The sequence below is a fragment of the Ochotona curzoniae genome, unplaced genomic scaffold, assembly GCF_017591425.1.
Source record: "Ochotona curzoniae isolate NIBS_2020 unplaced genomic scaffold, NIBS_Ocur_1.0 contig_4148, whole genome shotgun sequence".
Classification (NCBI taxonomy): Eukaryota; Metazoa; Chordata; class Mammalia; order Lagomorpha; family Ochotonidae; genus Ochotona; species Ochotona curzoniae.
This window is the reverse complement of record NW_024466146.1, coordinates 2862958-2887232: the sequence shown is the minus strand read 5'-3', so window position 1 is coordinate 2887232 and position 24275 is coordinate 2862958. Positions and strand designations below refer to the sequence as shown.

The following is a 24275-nucleotide window of genomic DNA, read 5'->3' as shown; positions in this document are numbered from 1 at the left end:
ACGCTTCCCACACTGACTCCTTGTGCTTGAATCAGTGTTATTAACAATGCAACCTAACGTTTCATCCCTCTTTCTCAGAAAAATCCAACACAGATCAACTCAATACTGAAAAAATGCACACAGGTATCTATTGCAGCTAGCCAAAAACCTTTAAACCAGTGTAGAGGAAGATAGGAAAATGTCTTTTTTACAAAATGTTTTTGGAATGCAAAGAATTGGCTTCAACCTTTCTTAGAAGACTCACAAAATGATAGGCAAAAAATCACGGAAACTCTGGTGTTAGTGCCCATGCCTGAGTTTCAGTCGTACTAGAAATACAAATTATCTTCAGATAAAGTAAAACCAAAACCTTCAACACATTGACGCCTGTGCGGATTTTCAAGATAACTCTGGTCTCCACTAGAGGGCAACAGAGTGTGCTCAGAGAGCAATATGGACCTAAAGACGGAGTGGCCGTTTTAGGTCACTAGTTCATTCACTGTACAGACCAACCTTCATTTTAAAACCATATTAGGAAAAAAAAATTATGTCCCTGGTTATACTACGAAACCATATATTTTTATAACACAGCCTACATTTTTAAGTCACACAGCCATTTCCATTTTTTCAGATAAGAATACCTGAATTCCAATGTTGTGTAATAATAGTCAAGTATCTTACGAAGCTACTTTATCAATTGCATGACATTTTTAGTTAAAGTTTATTTGAAGCTGTTAAAATGTATAGCAAACTGATTTGAATATTTTCATACTCTAAAACATTTAGTGATGCAAAACAGTTTGAAAGTGCTGTAATAATACTATTGCAATATTAACATACATGAGTGTTTAGTATAGATTATAGTATATTTAAAACCTTACATAATTTGCCTGTAGAGTTTTCCTACAATAAAAGAAAAAAAACTAAAATTATATTTAGTCTAAAAACAGGAAAACTGAGATTAATACAGATGAACCTTCCCCGAGATGAACTCTAATAACTGAGGTTGACAGACACCCTTAAGAGGAGACGAAGCCAAGCCAGCATGGCTACGCTGAAGCCCCTGCCAGCACCTACGCTGTGGGCAGGTTCAGCTCATCCTTTGTAGAATCACGGGGACCACGGGCGTGCTTCTAAACAGAACTCCACGCCCAGGTAAAGCTCTGACGAGAGGTCTTCCGATGTCACTTTATTATGCAGCATAGTTCTCGCTTGTTCACCTCATGACAGGTTAAGCTCATGACAGTATTCCCACTTGTAACAGGCCAACTATTGCCATACCCACTGATAACATTTATCACTTTTCTTTCACCAAACCTACACTAATATAGTGAAAAATATCGAGGAAAACACTCACTCAAATCTTTAACACTCATGAGACCCACACATTGAATTAAGAAAAGATCTGGATGTGAACTAAAGCATTGTAGCGACTCATTAAACATCAACCTTTAGCCTTCTTAGGGTGTTTATGGATTGGAATGAGAAACTAATAAGTGAATATCAAAAAGCTGTTTAGCTGAGGTTTTGAAATGATTTCTACATGCTACAAGACAACAGCTTAACCACTAAGAAGTTTGACAGTCAAGTACCAGCGAATGGAGGCTTACCCATTCAACTCAGCATCATTTTGTGACGCATTTGAGGGAATGCAAACAGATTCACCGAGGCATAGGTATCTGTCTTGTCCCGTAAGATCCTAAAGCACAGCCAACATGAAAGTCCGAAAAACCAACTGCACTTTAAAAGTTTAAAATAGGATAAAATGTTGCATATCCGTTTCCTTTATCATGAATTACCACAATCTTAGTGGCTTAAGACAAATGAGTCTCACTGGGTTGTGAGGGTTTTGCTTTGCATTTTCTGGTTTGCGTTGTTTTTAGGGCTACAGAGGAGGTCAACCCCCTTGTGCTTTGAGCCTCTGCAGGCCACCTGCACTCCTCGGCTGAAGGGGCACCTTCTCCATAGCCAAAGCCAACATCAGCTGACTGGTTCTCACATCAAAGCTCTGTCTTACTCTCACTCCCTTGCCTTTCTCCCTTACATGTAAAGACCCTATGATTACATCCATCAACCAAAACACCCTGAAATCATCTCTCCCTTTGAAGGCAACTGTTTCAACCTCTTGAGCCAAGACCTTGTGCCATGTCACATTATTGGAAGTACAGAGTAGACGTATTTAGGGTAATCATTGTTCTGGGTGTAAAGTTAGTAGAGTTTACAATTTGTATACAAAGCGTGATTCATCTGAGAAGTGGTTATCGAATTAAAAATTTATAACACAAATTGAAACTGCAAATTGTGGTTAGATCCCAAGCACAGTTTAAAAAGTCTATCTGAAACTAAATTGTATTTGCAGTGAGGAATTTGCATCCTGGAAAAAAAAGTAAATCAAAAGAAATGAACAAAGTTAAAAGTTATAACACTTCACAATGTAGTAGATGTATTCAGATTATGGGCATAAAGAATTGAACTAAACATGACGGATTTAATTCTCAATTAATGCTATAAGCGTTAGAGTTGGGTTTATTGCCTTTAATGACTACAGAAAAGCAAAATTCATGCACGTTTGATTCACGATTTTTCATAAGTAAAATTACAGACAGCAAATCCAGTATACTGCTTGGCACAACACAGAGGAAATATCATGGAGTTATGATCATTTTACTTCTGGGGTTAAAAGCCTGATTCTGGCACTTATAATATGTGTGATGTTGTTACAAGCATCTTAGAATTTCTATGGTTGTTCTAAAAAACAGTAATAAGAATAATACATAATAGGGCTGCACTAAAATTAAACAGAAGTTATACATGTCAAGACATTCTGGGCCTAGGTTAATGCTCAATCAAGTGTGTGTTCGGAGTGAAACAAATTGATAGATCATGGCATCCAGAGAAGGGACATGAGTAACAACATAGAACGGTTAGTATATATTCCATAAAAAAGAATTTTAATCATCAGACTCTCAGATAAAAATGAAGAATCTTGGTAACTGTCAAAATTGGTTAATTACTACCCTTTAATATATTTTACATGTATATTCATGCATCCCATAATAATGTGGACATATTTTCCAGGTGAAATACATGAATAGGGACTTTCAGCATTGGAGAACATCACAGTGTGAGCATATACAAACACAGAATATATCAATCAATCTGGTAAACAGTACAATTAAGAGAATATGGCAAAATTAAGATGGATAAGCTGCTGCTGGCATAACATGGCATGCGGCTTTTCAGCAAACTTTTTGCAATGTCTGAATCAAGTCCAAATTAAGAAAATCCACACTAAACAAAAGTTTGGCTCAAAGTGATATTTATTGGGAGCATTCCAGGCAAGGTTCACTGGCCCAGCATAGACGCAGGGCCAGGGAAGTCACATCCGGGGGTCGGGAGTCCTTGCTTTTATACCCCAGCCAAAAATAGGAAGTGGGGTGCAGTCAGGCAGAGGAAAGAGCTTTTCCTTATATGGTGTTGTGAGTGCTGACAGATTTCCTCTGGCCTGCTTGGGTCAGGTGCATACATCACTTCTGGGGCAGGAAGAGGCTTCTGGATGTTGTGGTCCCTTGGCTCAATTGCATCAGTCATTTCCCCCTCCCCTTCCTGCGAACTGTCCCTCCCCCAAACCAGCTGGGCCTTACATTTTGCTTGTTTAGCAATTAGGAGTATTCTGGTAAACTATGGTGAAAATTTTTGGGTAGTCAACACATAAGCAAGTAAGAACTCATCTATCATTATGACCAAGCATTATTTACTGACAGAGTTGTATGCACTACCTTTATGTGACTGGTTGTTTATGCTATAGCACCTTAAGTGTAAGCAAGTATGTACTGCAACACTATCACAGTGTCAATGGGGAGCCGGAACCCTGCAGCGCCATTACTGTTTTTCTGAAACCACTCTCACTTTTGTTCCATCGCTGACCAAAGCATTATGATTTGGCTTACAGATGTACTACATACCATCAAATGCTACATTCAAACACTTTTCCAATAATGTTTTGACAAAATATAGAGAAGATTAAGAAGTGTGATAAATACTCGGTTACCTTGAAAGGGGCTTTTCAGTAAAAGAAATGAAAGGAATAAAGAGCTAGAGACACCATTCATCCTCCAAGCACAGTGTTGGCTAAAGACCTACATGTTGTAAGGACAGAAAAAGCACTTCTGGCACTTTTGGCAGTCTTCGAAACCAGACTCAATTCTAGAAGGCCTTCCTGAGATGTTAAGCAGCCTAACATTTAACCTCTTAGTCCCAATTCTAACTGAAGTGTACCGGGTGTTCTTCCATATGCTAAATGGTCTCGGTGTACGTTACTTTCTGGTTTTATGCTTCTGTTCTTCCTACTTCATGCTTGGAAGCTTTGTTATCAACAGTCCCTTACTGCTCTTTCTCACCAGTGCTGCTGGGAGTCAAGGAGTGCAGGCTTGGCACAATATGTAAGCGCCTTCATCTTGGCCTCCTTGAGCTTGCTATCTATTCATATTCTAAATATACAGATGTATTAAGTCGCCAACTTGTGTACAGGTAACCTGTCATTTCTCCTATGCTCTGTACTGTCTCCAGAGTTCTTGGATGAGTTAGACATGTCACCAAATGTCTACAAGGCATCATTTAGAATTACTTTAAATCTCAACTGACAAAAAAGTGAAGTCTGGCCGGGCCTTCTTTCAACAGTAGACATCTGGACTACAAGGACATTTTAAGACTGCCTAAGGAATTTCATAAAAGTATGTTGTTCTCTGTTTCACCCTCAGTTTTTTGAAATGGGTGTATAATTTTTCTGGCAATATTGAAAGCATAAATTCTATAACAATAACATGTGACTCCATGCAAAAAGAATTAAATATATCAAGGGAATGGTTAAAGCTGTACCCAAACAGTACTGATCTCTACTGAGACTGTAACTGGTTATGTCACTTTTTCACCTTATTAAGTAAGGGGAGTAGAATCCTACTAAAACACAGATTACACACAACAAAGCTGTTCCCGTGTGTAGTAAATGGGTTGTGGCTAGAAAGTACATTGCTGAGATAGTAAAGAAAACCCTAAAAGGAAGAGTTCTTCCCATGTATATCCGTGTCAATGTATTCATGAGATCAGCTAAACAGGAAGACTGCATTAACATTATATAATACAGTGAAAGTCAACTGTAGAGTTTCTTTGGCATTTAGTCAGCAGGTGCGGCTTACCACTCAAGTCCATGTAAGATACTGAGAAATAGACAGCACTAAATCAATACATATCTTTCAGAGCACACCCTTTAGCAGCTTACAATCTACTTAGGATGTTAAGTCCCTGGTTCACAAGCTAATTACGATGCAAAGCAATTCAGGTTTGAGATCTAGAATGCTTACCAAGATTGATGGAAATTTTCAGTCAGAAAAGGAAAATGAAAATTTTATCTGAACTCAATAAACCATTTATTTATATCCCAGTTAATTCGTTAAAACATACATACATACTAACCTGCAATAATAGAAAAATGACAGAGAAACACATCCACACATATGAATGAGCCTCATAACAGCAGTGGTAAGGCTGTACAGTGGAAAAAAACCTTGGCAGCAAGGATGTCTTTAGGAAAGCTGGGGTTTAATTCTAGAGAACACATCTCCCACTGATAAGAGGAAAAAGGGAATTCCTCAACAGCAAAACTCCAAGGTATAGCAACTGAATGGTTTTATTTCACTTGGTTCTCAGGTTAGTATCCAAAGACAGATTCCAGGAAAATAAGATATTTGCAATGAACTGATTTTCAAGCAGGTGGCATAGCATGTTCCAACTTTTTGAAACACTCAAGTTAGTAATTTTTTTTTTTGCATTAGCAATGATAATAAAACTATCACTCAGGTTGATCGTTTTTAAGAAAAATCTTCACCATTTTATATGAGGCATTCTTCCTTTTGTATTCTCTACTTTGAAACACATTAAACTTGCAAGACTAAGTTGAATGTTGAGTAAGGGCCAGTAGTAAACTCCAAAGGCGGAGACAACAAGGACAACACCCACATCCTCTGTTTGACACTAATTTATTAAACTGTATTAGGAACTCTTAGGAATGAACTGTGTGCTAGCTAGCCTACTACCAAAATACTCCTAAGCTTTGACATAGTTTTTCCAAATATCTCATGAAGAACTTTGATTTATGAACTGTCCAGCTGGTATGTTTTAATGAAAACTGACATCTGAGTTTTGGAGGATCTCAGCCGATAGAGAAAAACAAATAGAAGCAGTTTTAAAGCCACCTACCTTATCTTTGTCTTCAACCACATCTGCCAAGACATCATCTGGATCCAGGATTCCTCCATCAGTGTATTCCAAGTGATGAATCTTCACCCAGTATCCAGGATCCTAAAACAGAGCAAACAAGTGTATGTGTGTGTGAATATATATATATATACATCTGCACATATATATGTGTGTGTTCTATAAGAAATAGATTGACTCATTACATAAATGTTTGAGTAATAAAATTATCAAGCAGCAAAACCAAGTGCTACCTATTTATTTTTAAAAGTTGTTTTTATCCTAGTGACTTAATCAAACAAAACTCATCAATCTTATCAATTTTTTTAAACAAGCTGTAATATAAAAGTAAAAATAAATTGTCCCAGCATCCTGCAAAGCACATTCAAGGAAGATTTTAGTAACAGAAAGCTTGAGGAATTTCAAGTGATTATGAAAAAGAAAGATACTTTAAAATACATTTTCTGAAACTGGGAGTAGAAGCACAAACTGAGATATACAGCTATACAGAGTTGATCCCCAAAGACAGAAATCTGTAAGAGCTGTCACTTGAGAATATATCAATGAAATGGGGTGACCACAAACAGCTTGACTTTTAAAACTTTTTGATACTAGAAATTAGAATTTCCTGTTTGCCTAGATCATTGAGTTGTTCATGCATTGCTTATTTAATAAAGAGGTAAAGTGAGCCATCATTTAGTTGTGAAGAGAAGAAAGGAAAGCATGAGCGAGGATTTTTTCAGAATACCCATGTTAAAATCAATTCGGTTTTTGATTTTTTTTTTAAACTCTCAAAGTTGAAAACATTTGAGCTACAAAACACTCAAAACCCAATAAAAGAACAGTTACGAGTTCATGAGAAGAGATGGAGATTCCTCTAGGATAAAGCTATAAGCCTTTACCACACAGATCTTTATTAAGAGTAAGAAGCAGCATAACCCACAGAATCCGAATGCAATTTTATGAAAGCTAATAGAAATGGTGTCATACAACCTTCTCTTAAACTGACCCCTGATAAAAGGCGAGGGCATACTATTAAATAATAATTCTTTTAAAGCATCTGCTCAGAAGGCTACTGAAATGTAGTCCAACTATATAGCTTTCCAGTAATCCCACATGATAAAGTGTTAGGCTTAAACATTTGAAGGAATTCGCCTTAGGTAGGCTTTGGACATTCAAAATTAAGTTTTCTATAGATTATTTAAAGAGGAAATTCAAGGAAGATAAAAGGCTTTTTATTTGCTTCTAATCCTAAGCTTATGAGTAAGAATGCAAATGTTTTAGTAGGAAACTTTAAATATCTTAACTAAAAGATCTGAAAGATAAGAGCACTGAAGAGTATCATCAGTGAAGAAAAGCATAGAGCATCAGCCACTCAAACTCTTTAACAAACAGCTTTGCCAACTCAAGGTGGCTCCACTAGAACAGATGAGCTAAGTACAACAGGCTGGATTCCATATGTGGAGAATACAGGGCATGTTTACAGAAGATTATATATACTGGCTACATAACTACAAGCACTCCCACAGCAATCCTTGCAAATTTACAATTTTTGTTACAGCCATGCTATCGGCAACGTTTCTCTAAATCCACTCAGGACTTTGGACTAAAATATACAGTATGTTTTAATTGTAAAGTAGCTATTATGAAAGGAGTTCAATTTAATTAACTTTTTGCTTTATTTATAAAAATCAGTATTTTCCACAGTGTTTGTCTTTTTCTTTTTTGATGTTTATTCTTAAAGGCAGACATCTACCAAGTCATGCTAATGTCCCAGTTCTAAAGGCAGCTTTGATCACCTGAAAGTAGAGCATTCTTACCCCTAATCTATCAACGACATCTTCTCTCATGCCTAGAGGCAGGACGAAAAGAAAATCAAGAGTCCTGGTCTGAAGTATGATGCACAACAAATGGCAGGGGAAATATCCAAAGGAAATGAGATCTTTAAATAAGAACATGAGCCAGCAACCCTCTATCTATCTATCTATCTATCTCTAGATAGACATGGAAGCAACTTAGATGCCCCTCAAAAGAGGAATGGATAAAGAAACTAGCACATTCACTCCATGAAATAATAGCCATCGGAAACAATGATATTCTACCATTTGCAACTAAGTGGCCCCAACTGGAGACCATTATGCTCAGTGACATTAGCCAATCCCAAAAGGACAAATATCATATGTTCTCTCTGATATAAGGCAACATTCATGGAAAATGCAAGACATATATACATGTGTGATTATATATATATATATATACATATATATACATATATATATAAAATGGATGAATTGTAAAATGAGGACCAGTATACGAAAAAGTGAAGATACATTACGGCATGCATTTCTACGCCCAAATTAAAGGAGGATTCCCAATGAAACTGTTAAATCAGTATGATACTTGCTTTTCCACCATTGCTTGTCCCTGTAATACCATGAGACGCTGAAACAGAAGAATGCTGGATTTGTGACTGTTGCTGAAGGACTATATTATTGTAACAATATGGAAGAAAATTGTGGGTGGCAGGAATGGGGATGGAGGAAGTGAGGTGGCAGGGGAAATCTCTATATCCACAAAACCATATTATGGAAAATAATAACAACAATACATATACCAAAAAATAAACCTTCAAAAAGACGGAATGTTAAGTCACACATTTCTTCCTGACACATACATGATGGGTGTAAGCTGACTGGGAAGTAAGCCATTTTTTTACTAATTTGATTCAAAAGAATATAGAACTATGATCATTTAAAGAGTAATCTAGAATATTCTAGAATCTTATATTTGACTAAAAAATGCAGTGAACTATAATGGGGGGCAGATTGTGGAATGACTGTGTATCTTTAATTTCTTATTTCACACAGAGGGAAGGAGTGGGCTAAGGGAATATACACATCTAAAATGAAAAATAAAAGGAACCAAACACGTCATAAGAAAGCAGTGTTGGGATTAGTATTCTACTCATCCAAGAGAAGAAAATAGGTAGCATGTATCAACTGCAATTTTTTTTATTATTTATTTTTATTGGAAAGGCAGATATACAGAGAGGAGGAGAGACAGAGAGGAAGATCTTCCATCTGATGGTTCACTTCCCAAGTGAGCGCAACGCTGGAGCTGAGCCAATCCAAAGCCAGGAGCCTTTTACGGGTCTCTCACGCAGGTGTATGGTCCCCAGGCTTTGGGCTGTCCTCCCCTGCTTTTCCAGGCCACAGGCAGGGAGTTGGATGGGAAGTGGGGCCACCGGGATTAGAACCAGTGACCATATGTTATCCCGGCATGTGCAGGGCAAGGACTTTAACCACTATGCTATAGCATCAGGCCCTCAACTGCAATTTTATCCCTCCAGTATTTTGGCCACAGTGCTACAGATCACTTTAAAAATATACATTCAACATTACCAGGTGACAGCCAATGTAAGATTATAAAATTACTATGACTTTTATCTATGTAAAAATTTTAACCACTATACCGTAGTCAATGGTTTTTTTTTTTTTTGGCTTTATTACCATCAGGATTAAACTGATCAAATGTGAAGATGTTCATGTACCTCTCTTGATTCGCACTCACTGTGTCTGTGACATGACAGTTTACCTTCTACGGCACAAACATCAGCAATGCATGATAAATTATTTGTATGCCATTTTTAGCATACAAAAATATGGTTTATTTTCTGTCCAATGTCTTATTACTTTTACTGCAATGATTATTAACATATCAGGGGAAAAAACCACCATGGGATACAATATGTTTTTTCTAACAGGCCCATATCGGTGTTTTAAATAATATACAGCTAATTTAAACCCTATAGGAATTACAAAACTAAAATAAAATAGTCTACAAGGATGAATTTGGAAAAGGAAACTAAACAAAAACATATGTGTTACTGGAATGACATAGATGTAGGGTTTTTTTAATGATGAAATGTAGAAATTGCTCCAAACAGGCACCGATATTAATAGCAACAAATATTCCTCATGTGGTACATGACATAAAATTTGACCCTATGTTAGGTTTCCTTTTGCAATACCTGAAGGAATGGCCTCACAAGCCAGATAACTCTGATATTGTAGGATTATTATAGCTGTAAAGAGAAAGAAAACTTAGAGGTTATGCAAAATGCCTACGGTCTATGGAAAAACAAAACAAAACAAAAAAAGCAGCCTGCCATAGGATGGTCCCAAAGTGAGAAGCTCTGCGAAGGACGAGCCCAAGGGTAGAAAAAGACTGGATTCACTCAGTGGCAGCTTTTACAGTGTTCCACGTAAGAATAATCTTACCCACTTAGACAATCATAAAATAGAAGCTAACAGAAGAGCAGAATTTTGTTTCTTGAATTAAATTTCACAAATTTGGTGGCAAAAGTGTTCCTAACTTTTTCTTTATTATCACAAATAGCAAAAAAACGTTTTTTGGTTATTTTGTTTTGCTTTGTTTTGTTTGTGCTTGCTCTAGTCCAGACAGTGAAAGTACGACATGGCTGTTACATCAACAGCTAATTCAATCTCAAGGAGCTTCATGAAGTCATCATCAATCCATTTCACAGATGAGGAAACCAAGGCATGTGTGAGCAGACTTACTCAAGCTGAGTCACTTGAAAAAAACAGAGACAAAAAGATTTTTTAAAACACAGAAAATATTTTTGGTTGCATAAGTTAATATAAAGCATGCATATCTAGGATTCAGGCAGGGGATCAAATCTATCTACACACACACACACACACGTCACTATTCTGGGTCACAGACATTTCAATAATAGTGAAGCCTGAGGCTTCACGGACCTCTGCCCACTGCACCATGTAGAAGTGTAAGTGCAGAGAACACCAGGGGTTGATAACAGAATTTATTTGTCTAAGTGTGTCTGACCAAAGGCTTGTGAGAGAAATAGAAAAAGCACCAAAATACAATCCCTGTTAAACTTAAAACAAGGGATTTGGGAAACAATGAGAGAATGCAACAACGGAGGGGGAAGTTGAGGCACTGGACACCGGATAGGGAATTAGAAAAATGTGCACACACATCAAACTTCACTACTGTAAGATAATCCCCTTAGATCGTTTCCCCTTCTACTCCAAGCCAGAAGAGAATCAGGAGGGTGAATGAGTCAGAACATTTCTGCAGAAGGACACAGACACCGGAGTCTCATTAGCCCTCGAAAGAGCAGAACACAGGGGGAAAAAAAGTCTCAGAAAACCATGCCTAAGCAAAGCCTACTGGAGCAGCACTGAAACCTGAAAGGAAAGAACAAAAGCCGGAATAATAAAGCTTATTAATAAGTGAGCCAGTAATAATTGGCTTCAAAATATGCCTTCACCTTCCCAAAAGGGATCAGCCAAGTGCAACTTCAAGAGAAATCAATGTTGACCGCGGCCATTATCATCAAGCATTTTTTCAAAGTTCTCACAGCTGTAGCACAACCAATGCTTTACTCTAAGTTTTATCTGGAGAGAGTAACAACAGAATTACAAGCCTCAAATTATGTGTATAATGAAGATGAATGCATCCATTCACAGATGCATTGAAATCCTAAATATCTATTATCTGATTTTCAAAGTGGGTATAGCAATCCTAAGCACAGATGAAGGGTCTGAGATAAAAGGGGTCATTTTATAATGTCAAAGAAGCCAAGGACATAGAAAAAAGACAATTCTAAATTTGAATGTACGCAATACATTCATAAGATATTAAATACATCTCTATTTAGAATATATTCAAATCTTTAAAAATTTTATAAGTGAACCAAATTTCAAAAAGTCCATAATCATTCAAAATATACTTTCTGATTTCAATAGAACCAATTACAGAAAAGTATTCAGAACATGCTCAATTTTTTGTAAGTTAGAAAATTCTCAATAGTACAAAAATGATGACTGAAATGAGAAACTACTTCAAATAATTTTACAGTGTCTAGGATACAGTTGCTGCAGTATTTAATAGGTCAATTATGGTCTGTATTGCGTACATTAGCAGGGTAAGAAAGAACAGTAAATCAACTTCAAAGCAAAAAAAAAAAAAGAGAGAAATATAAAGCAAGCCAAAATAAAATTAAAATGTATACAAATCTAAATGCAATTTGATACAGTGAAGACTAATAAATTCCACAAATACCTCAAAGAATGAAAATAGCAAATTTAGCCTTTCAGAATCAAGCACAATAAAAGCAAGCAATTCCATTTAGACGCTACAGACACTAAAATAGAAGGTATTCTGTGACCTTTAGATCTATAAATTACAAAAACCTGTATAAAATGAATATATGCTTTGGAAAACATCAGATATAGAAACATACAACAGAAATAGAAAATGATGATTAATACGAAACAGCTAAATTTAATTTACTATTAAAAATTCCTTCAAAGATCCAAGTTCAAATGATTTCACAAGCTAATATTTATATAAATACTTCTCAAGAAGAGAAATTTGCTCCATTCTTTCTATGATGATAGTGTGTGACTTTATAAAGCATACCTTACAAAGGCATTACCAGAAAAGAAAATCCTGGTGTGTATCCATGTTTCCAACTGAACATTTTCTGAAAGGTACGTATGTCTCACAAACTGCTTCTCATGAATACTAGCCTTCTACATCCTCAACACTGTTTCACAGCATCTTTCATTATGGGTCATGAGACTTGGACAAACAGGACAAAAACCTAGTCCTCACATCACCTTATTTTTATGCTAAGAACAGAATGACATTTGAAAGAGAAAAACAGAGAAATCTTCCACCTGCTGGCTGATTTACAATCCAAGTGGCTTAACCACTGGGCCTTTGTCTGGCTGAAGTTAGAGCCCAAAACTGAATCTAGGTCTTCTATTCGGGTTGCAGGGGCCCAAATATTTGTACCATCTCCTTCTACTTTTCCTAGACCACTAGCAAGGAGCTAGATCAGAAATGGAACAGCCAGGGCAAAAACTAGTGCCAATTTGGATACTGGCACCCAGGATGCACTCTGTACTAATTATGAGAAAAATGTCTGGGATATAACTAATGCAGGGCTTAATTAACTTGTCTTTCATGCATACATTAGCAGATAAAGAAAAGAAAGAACAGTAAATCAAACCCAAAGGATGTAAATAATAAAGGGCAAAAAAGTGAAATTAAATTTACAACATATATAAAAACAAATCTGATTCTATGAAGTCTAACAATTTTGATACTTAGCAGAATTGAAACATCAAACTAAAATTTCCTTAATCACAAAAGAAAAAGAATTAAGCAATAGCTTTGTAGATAGAATAGATGCCAAAACAGAGGCTATTGTGGGAACTTTAAACCTAGAAGCTCAAAAATCTATATGGAGTGAACAGATTAGGAAGCTCCAATGTTGGCACGCAGCTGGCCGAAATGCTGCATTGTGTATGAGAACCAGTTTGAGATCAGGCTGCTGCCATTCTTACTCAACTCCCTGCTAGTGAACCTGGGAGAGCAGAGAGCTTGAATTGCTGTCACCCTTCTCAGAAACCCAGAAGCAACCTGCAGCTCTTGGCTTTTGGCCTACATCACCCTGGGAACCTTACGGGTATTTGTGGCATTTAGCCAGCAAACAGACTATCTATTCCTCTGTGTAACTCTGCCTTTCAAATACATAAATAAAATCATTTAAGAAAACAGGAGGCAAAAGGAAAGGAATGTAGAGGTCACAGAGGAGTATGGGCAGGTGAATTCAGTGGCAGAACACTGCAGCTCCTTGGGTACTAGCTGTTCAAGCAGGGAAGTCTTATCTGTCCTCCGTCTTCCCTGAGTTAACAGTGTGATGAATCTGCAAAAATGAATACTGTCACCGCCTTAGGCTATCACCACTGTGTCCAGATCACAGCAAAGAAAAGTCTCATTCTGTGATGTGGAAACACCACACTTACACTATTCTGTCACATTTTGAGAGAGAGGTTCGTTAAGCAACTGTAGAACACTTACATGAAATATTCTGGAAACAGCCTTAAAATGAGTGAGCTGAACTAATTTAGGACACAAAGGGAAACAGCTTTGTATTTAAAATACAGGAGAATCATTGTTACAGGGCACTGAGCTCTTAAAGGTGCCAGGCAGGCAAAACTACTTATTAAAATTGTCCCTGGAAATCACTTAGGGAAGCACCATTTTGGAAATAAACATACCCTCTCTTAATGGGGCCAATGCTACCAGAATCTCTCTCTAGGATTGGAGCATGGATTATCTACTCAATTGAACAAGAGATGAAGTACCTGTATTACATTGCAGAGCATGCTCTTAAGCACTTGGATTCATAATTAGGAGCAATAAATAAGCCCCACTTTCCAAGCACCAGGTACCTGACACCAGAGAGGTAACAGCAATCTTCAGTTCTGTGTCTAAGGAATAAATCTATTCCTTTAGGATAAATCTACACTGCTCATAAAAGTAAAATATAACAACACACCATTGAATTCTTATCACTTCTGCTTTCTTTGGTTGATCTTATATAAATAAATTTGTAAAACTTAAAAAGATTACAGAGATATCTCATCAAATGAAATGGAAGAAAAGCTTGACTTATCATATTCTGCTCCATAACAGGTACAATGACAATAGAATGTGATATTGAATTAAGCTTAAGAAAGCTCTCTCAGATGTAAGGGTTTAGGCCAGACTAAACCTACTGGTAATTGGGACTTTCAGACAGGAAGACAAAAAAAAATCAAAGACGGATCTTTATTTGAAAGGCAGATCTACAGGGAGAAAGGTTACTGTTGAATGGTTCACTCCCCAAATGACCGCGACAGTCAGAGCTGAGCTGATTCAAAGTCAATAGTGTCTTCCAGGCCTCCCATGTGGGTGCAGGGTCCCCACGCTTTGGGCCATCCTCTACTGCTTTCCCTGGCCACAAGCAGGGAGCTGGATGGGAAGTGGAGCTGCCGAGACACAAACTGGTGCCCATATGGGATCCTGGCATATGCACGATAAAGATTTAGTCACTAAGTTATGGCGTCGGGCCCAGAGGAAAAATATTTTTTTAAAAATTCCTTTTAATGGGCCCGGCGCCGTGGCGCAAGTGGTTAAGGTCCCCGCCTTGCACGCCCAGGATCCCATATGGGCGCCGGTTCTATCCCAGCAGCCCCGCTTCCCTTCCAGCTCCCTGCCTGTGGCCCGGAAAAGCAGTAGAGGACAGCCCAAAGCTTTGGGACCCTGCACCCGAGTGGGAGACCCGGAAGAGGCTCCTGGCTTCGGATCGGCATAGCATTGGCCGTTGCGCTCACTTGGGGAGTGAATGATCGGACGGAAGATCTTCCTCTCTGTCTCTCCTCTCTGTATATCCGCCTTTCCAATAAAAAAATAATGAAAATAAATCTTTAAAAAAATTTCTTTTAATTCTGAGTTAGAGACAGAGAAGAAGAGACATATTCTATTCAGTCCCCACGAGGCTGCAATGGTCAGCACATGGCTAGTCCGAAATCAGAAGCTTCATCCAGATCTCAGTTGGGTCGCAGGGGTCCAGGCATTTCAGCCATCTTTTGGTGCTTTTAAGAATGTTAATCACTTCATGTCATTTTACATTGTCTTATGAGTTAATTGCAGTATCAGTAGTTTTCTTTAGAGTTTCATTTTTCATGGTGTGATAATTTATTTTAGGAAAAAGGCCAATTATCTACACAAAAATTTTCCTTTATTACAAGTGTCCTGATCAATTTCCAATCTACTGTCTATATCATCACATAACACTATTTAGAAGAATATAGAAATTTCCTTTTCTTACAGATCTAAGATGGAATTAAATGATCAGTCTCGAGTGCATAGAATCATAGACTTAATGTAAATTTTCATGCTTGAATACAGTGCAGCATTTTTTTTTTTGCGAATGTTTATTTTTCATGAAACTGTTACGTAAGCACAAGGATTGCTCCTTCCAATTCCTCCCATCACCCTACCCTCCCCGGTTTCCCCACATTATTACAATATTATAGTACTTCATTCTGCTATTTAAGAGTAACATGACATTGTCATATACACAATAGTAGAAATTCCAGCATCCTAATGTCAAGATATATCTAACCATATAATCAACAGCCCCTCTTTTATTCAGCTGTAGAAATGCATACTACACATGTCTTGACTTCCTGGTATGCTAGTTTATATTATACAGTTTCCCTATGTGTATTAGTTTATCTATATACCTATATATCTTGTATATTTTATGAGGGCTGCCTTACACCAGACAACATCCTTTTGGGATTGGCTTATTCACTGATCATAATGGTGTCTAGTTGGGACCATTTGCTGCAAATGGTAGCATTTCATTTTTTCTTAATGGCTGAGTAGTATTATATCCAAAGAAAATAAAATCTGCATATGAGAAAATGACCTGCAACCCTATATCTGTAGCAGCACCATCCACAATAGTGAACAAATGGAAATGACCCAGATGCCTGTCAAAAGAGGAATGGATAAATAAACTGCTACATCTATTCCATGGAACACATTACAATCTTAATATTGAAGTTATAATAGGAAAGACAAATGTTAAAAATTTGTAATTGGACCCAGCATGATAGCATAGTGACTACCATCCTTGCCTTGCATGCACCAAGATCCCATATTGGTGACAGTTCTAACCCCAGCAGTTCTATGTCCCATCCAGCTCCCTGCTCGTGGCTTGGGAAAGCAGTGCAGGACAGCCCAAAGCCTTGGGACCCTGTACCCGCAAGGGAGACCTGGAAAGAAGTTCCTGGCTCCTGGCTACGGATTGGCTCAGTTCCAGCCATTGCAGTCACTTGGGGAGTAAATCATAGTATGGAAGATTTTCCTGTCTCTCCTCCTCTATGTATATCTGACTTTCCAATAAAAATGAATATTTTTTAAAAGTTTAATTAACACAAATTTCAAATGCATATACTTGATTCAATTTTAATGTTTCCAGTGTGAAAGACTTACAAAACACCAAGTTATTACTAAGAACACTGAAAATGGTTCAGAATAATGTTAAAGAAAACAGCAAATACATTTACAAATTCTGTTTTCCATTTTTTTTTCAAGAAAACTTCATAATTTGAGGCCCTGGATGCCAAGGTTTTTTAGAAAAGTCCGAGAGTAGGAGCAACCATCTCTCCAAACAGAAGGACAGCCATTAATTTTCAGAATAGTTTGCCCACCATAAAACCATGTAAAAGTATTCTGCTACAAAAATGAAAATAAAGTTTAATAAGAGTAAATTTGATCATGAAAATTCTTACAACACATGGTTTACTGAATGTAGCCCATAAAATTTCTTGCTGCTACAAAGTTGTTAGTTCCATACACTAACTCTATCGCACTCCTTTGGCAGGTGTGCTAGAGTATGTGTGCATCTTTGTGCATAAAAATGAATGTAGGGGGCCTGGCACAATAACATAGTGGTTAAAGACCTCGCTTTGAACACACTGGGATCCAATATGGGTGCCAGTTCTAAATTGGCAGCCCCACTTCCCATCCAGCTCCTTGCTTGTGGCCTGGTAAATCAGTAGAGGACAGCCCAAAGCCTTGGAACCCTGCACCCGCATGGGAGGCCTGGAAGACGCTCTGGGCTCCTGGCTTTGGGTTGGCACAGCTCCTGCCATTGCGGTCACTTGGGAAGTAAACCATCAGATGGAATATCTTCCTCTCTGTCTCTCCTCCTCTCTGTATATCCGTCTTTCCAATAAAAATTAATAAATCTTTTTAAAAAAATGAATGTAGGAAGTATAAGACATTCTACAGATAAGAGCCCTGGGCTCTAACTCTTCCCTTGAACATGACTATATTATACTTTTATAACTGAAGATATATAGAGCAAAAAATTAATTTCTAGTATAAGAGGTGGCAATATTTTATGGTAAAAGTAGGTTAATTCTAAGATAAACATAAAGGTATAAACAAGCTGAACCATCTTCTACACTGTTTATTAAATTTACTTTCAGCAGAACTGTAATAGGGAGAGTGAAAGATAATCTGCTCCTGGTCCTCAGGTTATCGGGGTTAATCATACATATCAGGTTTCATTCTTCAGAACACTGAAGATGGATGCTCAATGTGACTAAGAGGATCACAGGGAACACAGCAGAAGGAATAGGAAGAGCCTAGTTCAAGTATTATCTACTCAGAGAACTTCGAAAACTCTTATGAGAAGTTCATTTCTATAAGTATCCGAACGTGTACCTATGTTATTCAAATTTTTTTTTGGTTTGGTCTTTTCCAGCTAAATCATATACCAATGACTGAAAAATTATTATTTACCTTCTTCAGTTCCACATTCCCAACATCTAGAGCTACTTCTGACATTTACTATGTATTTGTGATGGGAATGGGAAAAAAAAAAAAAGAGAGAAGCAGGAGTTATAAGATGGGAAGCAATTACTTGTAAAGACAGAAAAAAAATATTCAATTCTATCAAATGATAGCTTCAATCACATAACCTAGATGTTTAGATACAGGCAAAGGCAAAATGTTAGGAACCCTAGACTGTAAGTCATTTATCTACCAAATGTGTATAAACAAAACAGGAAATAAAAAATATGGCCCAGAAGGAATAAAGCTTAACTCTTAGCACGTAGGTAATAAGACAACAGTCAGCAAACATAACACAAAAGTGAAATCAAATGACAGCAATAAACAATTTGGAAGAAAAAAATAGACTGAGAAGGTTGAGGGCATGTAGGGAGGTTGGACTTTTAGCTGGAATCAGGCCAGGAAGAAAGGACCTATACGTTTTTTATATCCCCAGTGTTTTCCTCTCAAACTATTGCTGTAAGTAAGGAACAAGAGCTCTGAGGCAGTATGTCCACATCATGAGAATGACCTAGTCTCCTCCCATAAATGGAAGTATCTGAAAGAGAATACAAGCTTTAAAGTAAAGCTAGGCTAAAATCCAAGTTCTGCTGCCCAAATAGAATGGGAGAGGTACCTTCCAACTCCTGTTATGAGAAGTTTCTCCACGTACACATGTACACATTCAGGTACATCCATTTACCTGCATGTGTATTCTTCCTTGCTATTATACCCACAAACATGCCAAAAGTAAAGGTATTTTAACCTATTACTATATTTCTACCATGTGATGAGGTGTTTACATTTCAATGGATGTACACTAAATGGAACCAAATATTATTAGCATCCTAATTCTTCATAATGAAGAGTTCCTGAGAATGTGGGAGGTAAAGTGACTTTCCAGGCTTGGTAATAAAAAAAAGTTAACAGGAACAAAAAGGAAAAGTAACAAAAGCCAAAGCAAATGACTGGTAGGCAAGTTTTGCACTAGTTGAAATTTCAGCCAGAAGGAAAAGATTTTTCACAGTGTTTGTGACAAAAATGAGGCCTGTGCACCAATGCAGCACACGAACTGTTTGTTTTTCATAATAAAATATAGAAATTGGATAGAAGCATTTAAAAATTTTTATAGATTTTTTTTTTGCTGCAATATCTCCACACATGATTTTGTAGTTTACAAAAGTATCTGTTTGCTACAGATGAACAAACAAAACAATCTGGTATGCAAGCACAAATGGTTTGAGAATCACAGGATCCACTGGCCATCTGCCCTTGACATCCGTGCCTTAGCTATGATTCATAATTAACTAGCATTCACTGACATTAATCCAAATGTTGACATGTCAAAAGTAGCCCTCTACAGACAAGAAGAGCTTCCACTGCAGTAAAATTTACATGAGAAAATCCAAGCCAGATCCCAAAAACAATTAGCTGAAAGTTTGTAGATGCCATTTTGCTCATGAATTAGGGTATGGATTCCTTTGGGTTCGATCCCTTACCCACTTATTGAGAGCAGAAGGAGAAGGTAGACAAAAGCAGACACAACCAGGGAGTAGTGTCTCAAATGACAGTATCATTAGACTGTTACACAATTAGTATACTGTTAATTACATACAGAGGGAGGGAAAGCCTTCAACAGAAGTGCCAACGGCATGGAAAGCAATCAAAAAACAATGCAACACTGAAGTTCCTCTTTTGAAGAAAGATGACAAAAATCGTTGAAAAATAATCAGCCAAAACATGGAGGAAAAACAAGTTTCCTGAGAGTTCTGTCACAACATCAGCTGCATACATTTACAAACATACGTGTATATATTCATTCACACACAGGAGAATTTATTACAATAGAAAAGCTTAGATGAATGTGTGTCTTTGAATTTTACTTTGTGATAAAATCTTAATCTTTACAATTTTGGAAAAATTGGAGATTTATAAATACTTCAGTTTTTACCTAATACACATCAAATACTATGGGCTTTAAAATTAGCCATCCCTGTACTCACTGCAGCAACAAATAAATTAAAATTTGAATGACACAGAGCAAATTAGCATGGCCTTGTCGAAGAATGACACACAAATCCATGAAGTTTCCCATACATAAAATAAAACGAAACAATAGTAAAGGCTAACCATGCCTTCTCTGGAAATCACTCCCAAAGCAGAACATTTAGAAAGCAGAACCGTAACCCCATCTTCATGAAGGAGGAGACATTTCAAAGTGTAATGTGCAAAAGAGAAAAGGACAAACTGAAGCACCTGTAAAAGGAAGAATAACAAGCTAACCCTCCTCAGCACAATGTGAAGCACAGAGCAACACGGAGTCTGACAGTGGTCAGCATAAACCGCCTGTGCAGGCAGTCAGCACGGCTGTGAGCCTGTTTCGGGCACCAAAAAACTGTATCACAGTGCCTGGCTTTGAGTCCCAATTCTGGCTTCCAAATCCCAGGTTCCTGCTCATGGCATCCTGAAAGGAGGAGGTACCAGTGATGATTTCAGACAAGGGGCCTTGTCACTCACCTAAGAAATCTGCATTGCTTTTTGCACACCAGGCTTTGGACTGGTCAAGCTCTGACTGCTACAGGCATTTGACAGGTGAAACAGTGTAGGGAAGATTTCTTTGTATCTTTTCTTTTTTAAGCTTTATCATAGTCATATTTTATTTGAAAGGCAGATTTTAGAGAAAGAAAGGAGAGGTTTTCCATCTTCTAAATGGTTACAATGGCCAGAGTTGATCTAATCCAAAATTAGGAGCCAGGGTCTTCCTCTGAGTCTCCTACATGGGTACAGGGACCCAAGGTCTTGCATTGGCCTCAGCTGCCTTCTCAGGCCCTAAGCAGGGAGCTAGATCAGAAGCAGAGAAGCCAGGACATGCATTGGCATCCATATGAAATACCTGCACCACAGGTAGAGGATTACCTTGCTACAATAGCATGCTGGTCCCAATTTCTGTACCTTTCAAATAAACTTTAAAATTTAAATTGCCTGAAAATTCCTGTAGAAAGATGTACTCTCACATAACTGACTCCATCTACCACACCTGTCAAGAAGAAGAAGCTACAACCTCTGGAGCTACTGATCCAGAGTAAAGTACAGAATCCCAGACATCAGGCACAGAAAAGAACTGAGTATGAAAGGATAAATATAAATATTACTGGGAAAAACACAACAGCAGTGAACATGATGCAATTTCAACTCAGATAAACAGTATTATATACCATTGTATGCTACTATTAGAAATAATGGACAAAAAGAATGTGAATGGAACAAAAACAAGCAAGTTCATGAAACCCAAAAATTTGCACAGGACAAAAAGACAACCATGGTTGTTTCTTCAATAGTGAATGATACTTGTACAATGATAACAACATAAACATTGAATCCCTATCTAACCAACAATTCAGTAATTAGAGACATAAAGAAAGTAAGCCTGAATAAGATGCAAAACGAGAATAGACAATGTTTTCAGGTACTTTAGTAAGATGTAAACAAACGACGTTTCGAGTTGATGAGTCAAGAGGAACAGCAAGCTCATACTTAGAAATGAATGCATGCTGCTATTTCTTGACTTATAAATTACATACAACTAAGTAAAGGGGGAGAAAAACTTAAAAGGCAACTAGAGTAACTTCTCAGATATGTATGAGTGTTGGGGTGCCAAGTGACCACCATCTTTTTGTGTGTAGGACTTTATCACTACTCGACTCTTTAAGCTATGAATTGGCAAACTATGGCTGGTGAGCTGAATCCTGTCCGTCACTGTTTTAGTAAAGGAATGCCTCATGGAGCGCAGCCAACCTCATTCATTCATGCATGCATGACTGCTTTCGTGTTACACCAGCAAACTTGAATAGCTGCAACAGACAGCATGTGGCTTGCAAAGGCTAAAGTTTTCACTAGCTGACCCTCTACAAAAACAAAACACTCACCCCAACTCCCCCAATAGTACTTTAAGCACGTATATTACTGAGACTAAAAATTAAACGCTACGGAGGGGTGGCCCTGTTTATTCTCCAGAATAACACTTTTAAACATCTGTTTTACTCTTAGCAAATGTTAAAACTTCCTGAATACTTCCAATTGTCTCAATGTGTCATCAGAAATGTTTTGAGTATCTGAAATCATTGAAAGAAACTAAATGCATTTATAACTCCCCCCCAAAATTTACATCCCTCTTTTCCATGATGCAGTTATTCAAATATTTTTATTGCCCTTACTGGCTAACTTCACTCTTACAGATGTGTCTTCACCCATCTGAAGAGTTATAAATGCCAGGGACAACACATCCTGTATCTGCTATCACTTGCTCTTCTGTCGTGCCCTGCTTTCCCAACATCTGCCTGCTCTACCTTGGCTTCCATATTCTAAAAGTCGAAGAAATACATATTACTTCAATAATTATAATTATACATTCTGTATAATTTTATTCCAAAGGCTGAAAACCAATACACAGTATTGACATTTTACCAAGGAAATAATGTTCATTGACAAAGCAAATAGAAAATGATGATTCGCTATTTTTCACAATGGTAATGCCTAAGTCAGTGAAGCAAGAGTGTCCAAATGAAACATATTCTTTTATACTCAAAATTACAAGTAATGTTTGATATGTAAGCTCTAAGAATTGACCTAAATATCAAAAACATTCAGATACCATAATTATCTCCAAACATGCTTTTAGAATATGGGTATAAATATTCATAAAGGTTGATGTAATCACAATGAAAAGTAAATCAATATGCACAATTTGTACAGGAGGTAAGAAGTATTTCCTATTATAACAGTAAGCACATTGGACTGGCACTGTGACACAATGAGTTAAGCCACATTCTGCAGAGCCAGCATTCCATATGGGCATTGATTAAATGCCAGCTGCTCCACTTCTTACTCAGCTCCCCTCCAGAACACTTGGGAACACAGTGAAAAATGCCCAAGTGCTTGGGACTCTCCACCCAAGTGGGTGACCCAGATGAATCCAGGTCAGCCTCTAGAGCAATTTGGGGAGGGTACTAGCATGCAGAAGACCTCTCTCTCTCTCTCTCTCTCTCTCTCTGCCTGTAACTCCTTCTCTCTGTAACTACGCATTTCAAATAAGTAAACAAAACTTTTTGAAGAGTAAGCATGTTTGTCTTTGCTCAAATAAGGTTAAAAAATAGGTGATTTTTTTCTAGGAATGTTATAAGTGACTGTATTAAGAATATGAGAAGCAAGGTATCTATGTGACCAAATAGCAATGAGGAATGGGTCATACCACTTTACTGTAACAAATTACTCAGAACTTTATGACACGATGCTGCTGCAGGTCAGAAGTCCAACACAGGACTCTCAAAGGCAGCAAGAAGCCATTGGCAAAGCTGAATTCCATTCGGAGCCTCTAAAGGAGAATTTACTGCTTTGCTTTTCCTCCTTCTAGAAGCTTGTTGACTAAAGTCCTCTTCTTTCTTCAAACCAGTGACGGCCACTTAAATCTAACTTCTTTTTTGCTTTCCTGCTCACAGTACAAGGTTCTTTGTGATTACACTGAGCCTACTAGGTTCAGCAGGATGATCGCCTTGTTGAAAGTCAATGGATGAATAGTAATATTTCTGTAGATTACCTCAATTTTCATTGTAAAGTGTAACATCATACACATGCCAGTCATCAAGACTATAAGGCAGACAGCTTTGGAAGACCATTATTCTGTCTTCTGCAAGGTTCAAACATAGAATACTGTCCTTTTTTTGGAAAAATACTTGTACTAGTTCTAATAATCATTCCAAAATGAAAATAAACATTAATGTAGCAGAAGACCTAGCTCAAAAATGTATTTAAAA

At 37.5% G+C, this 24275-nt stretch overlaps 1 protein-coding gene and 1 non-coding gene across 5 annotated transcripts in view; one reads left to right on the top strand and one right to left on the bottom strand.

Moving 5' to 3' along the window:
• Positions 1-24275, bottom strand: part of PARD3B (par-3 family cell polarity regulator beta) — a 991411-nt gene that overhangs the window by 847598 nt on the left and 119538 nt on the right. For all 4 annotated transcript variants that reach the window (XM_040984532.1, XM_040984535.1, XM_040984534.1 and 1 more), the window contains exon 2: positions 6235-6336. In XM_040984532.1, coding sequence (XP_040840466.1) covers positions 6235-6336 — 102 coding nt within the window. The remainder of the gene's footprint in view (positions 1-6234; positions 6337-24275) is intronic.
• Positions 20459-20566, top strand: LOC121159455. The gene has a single exon (XR_005884371.1). It is a non-coding gene; the product is annotated as a U6 spliceosomal RNA (small nuclear RNA).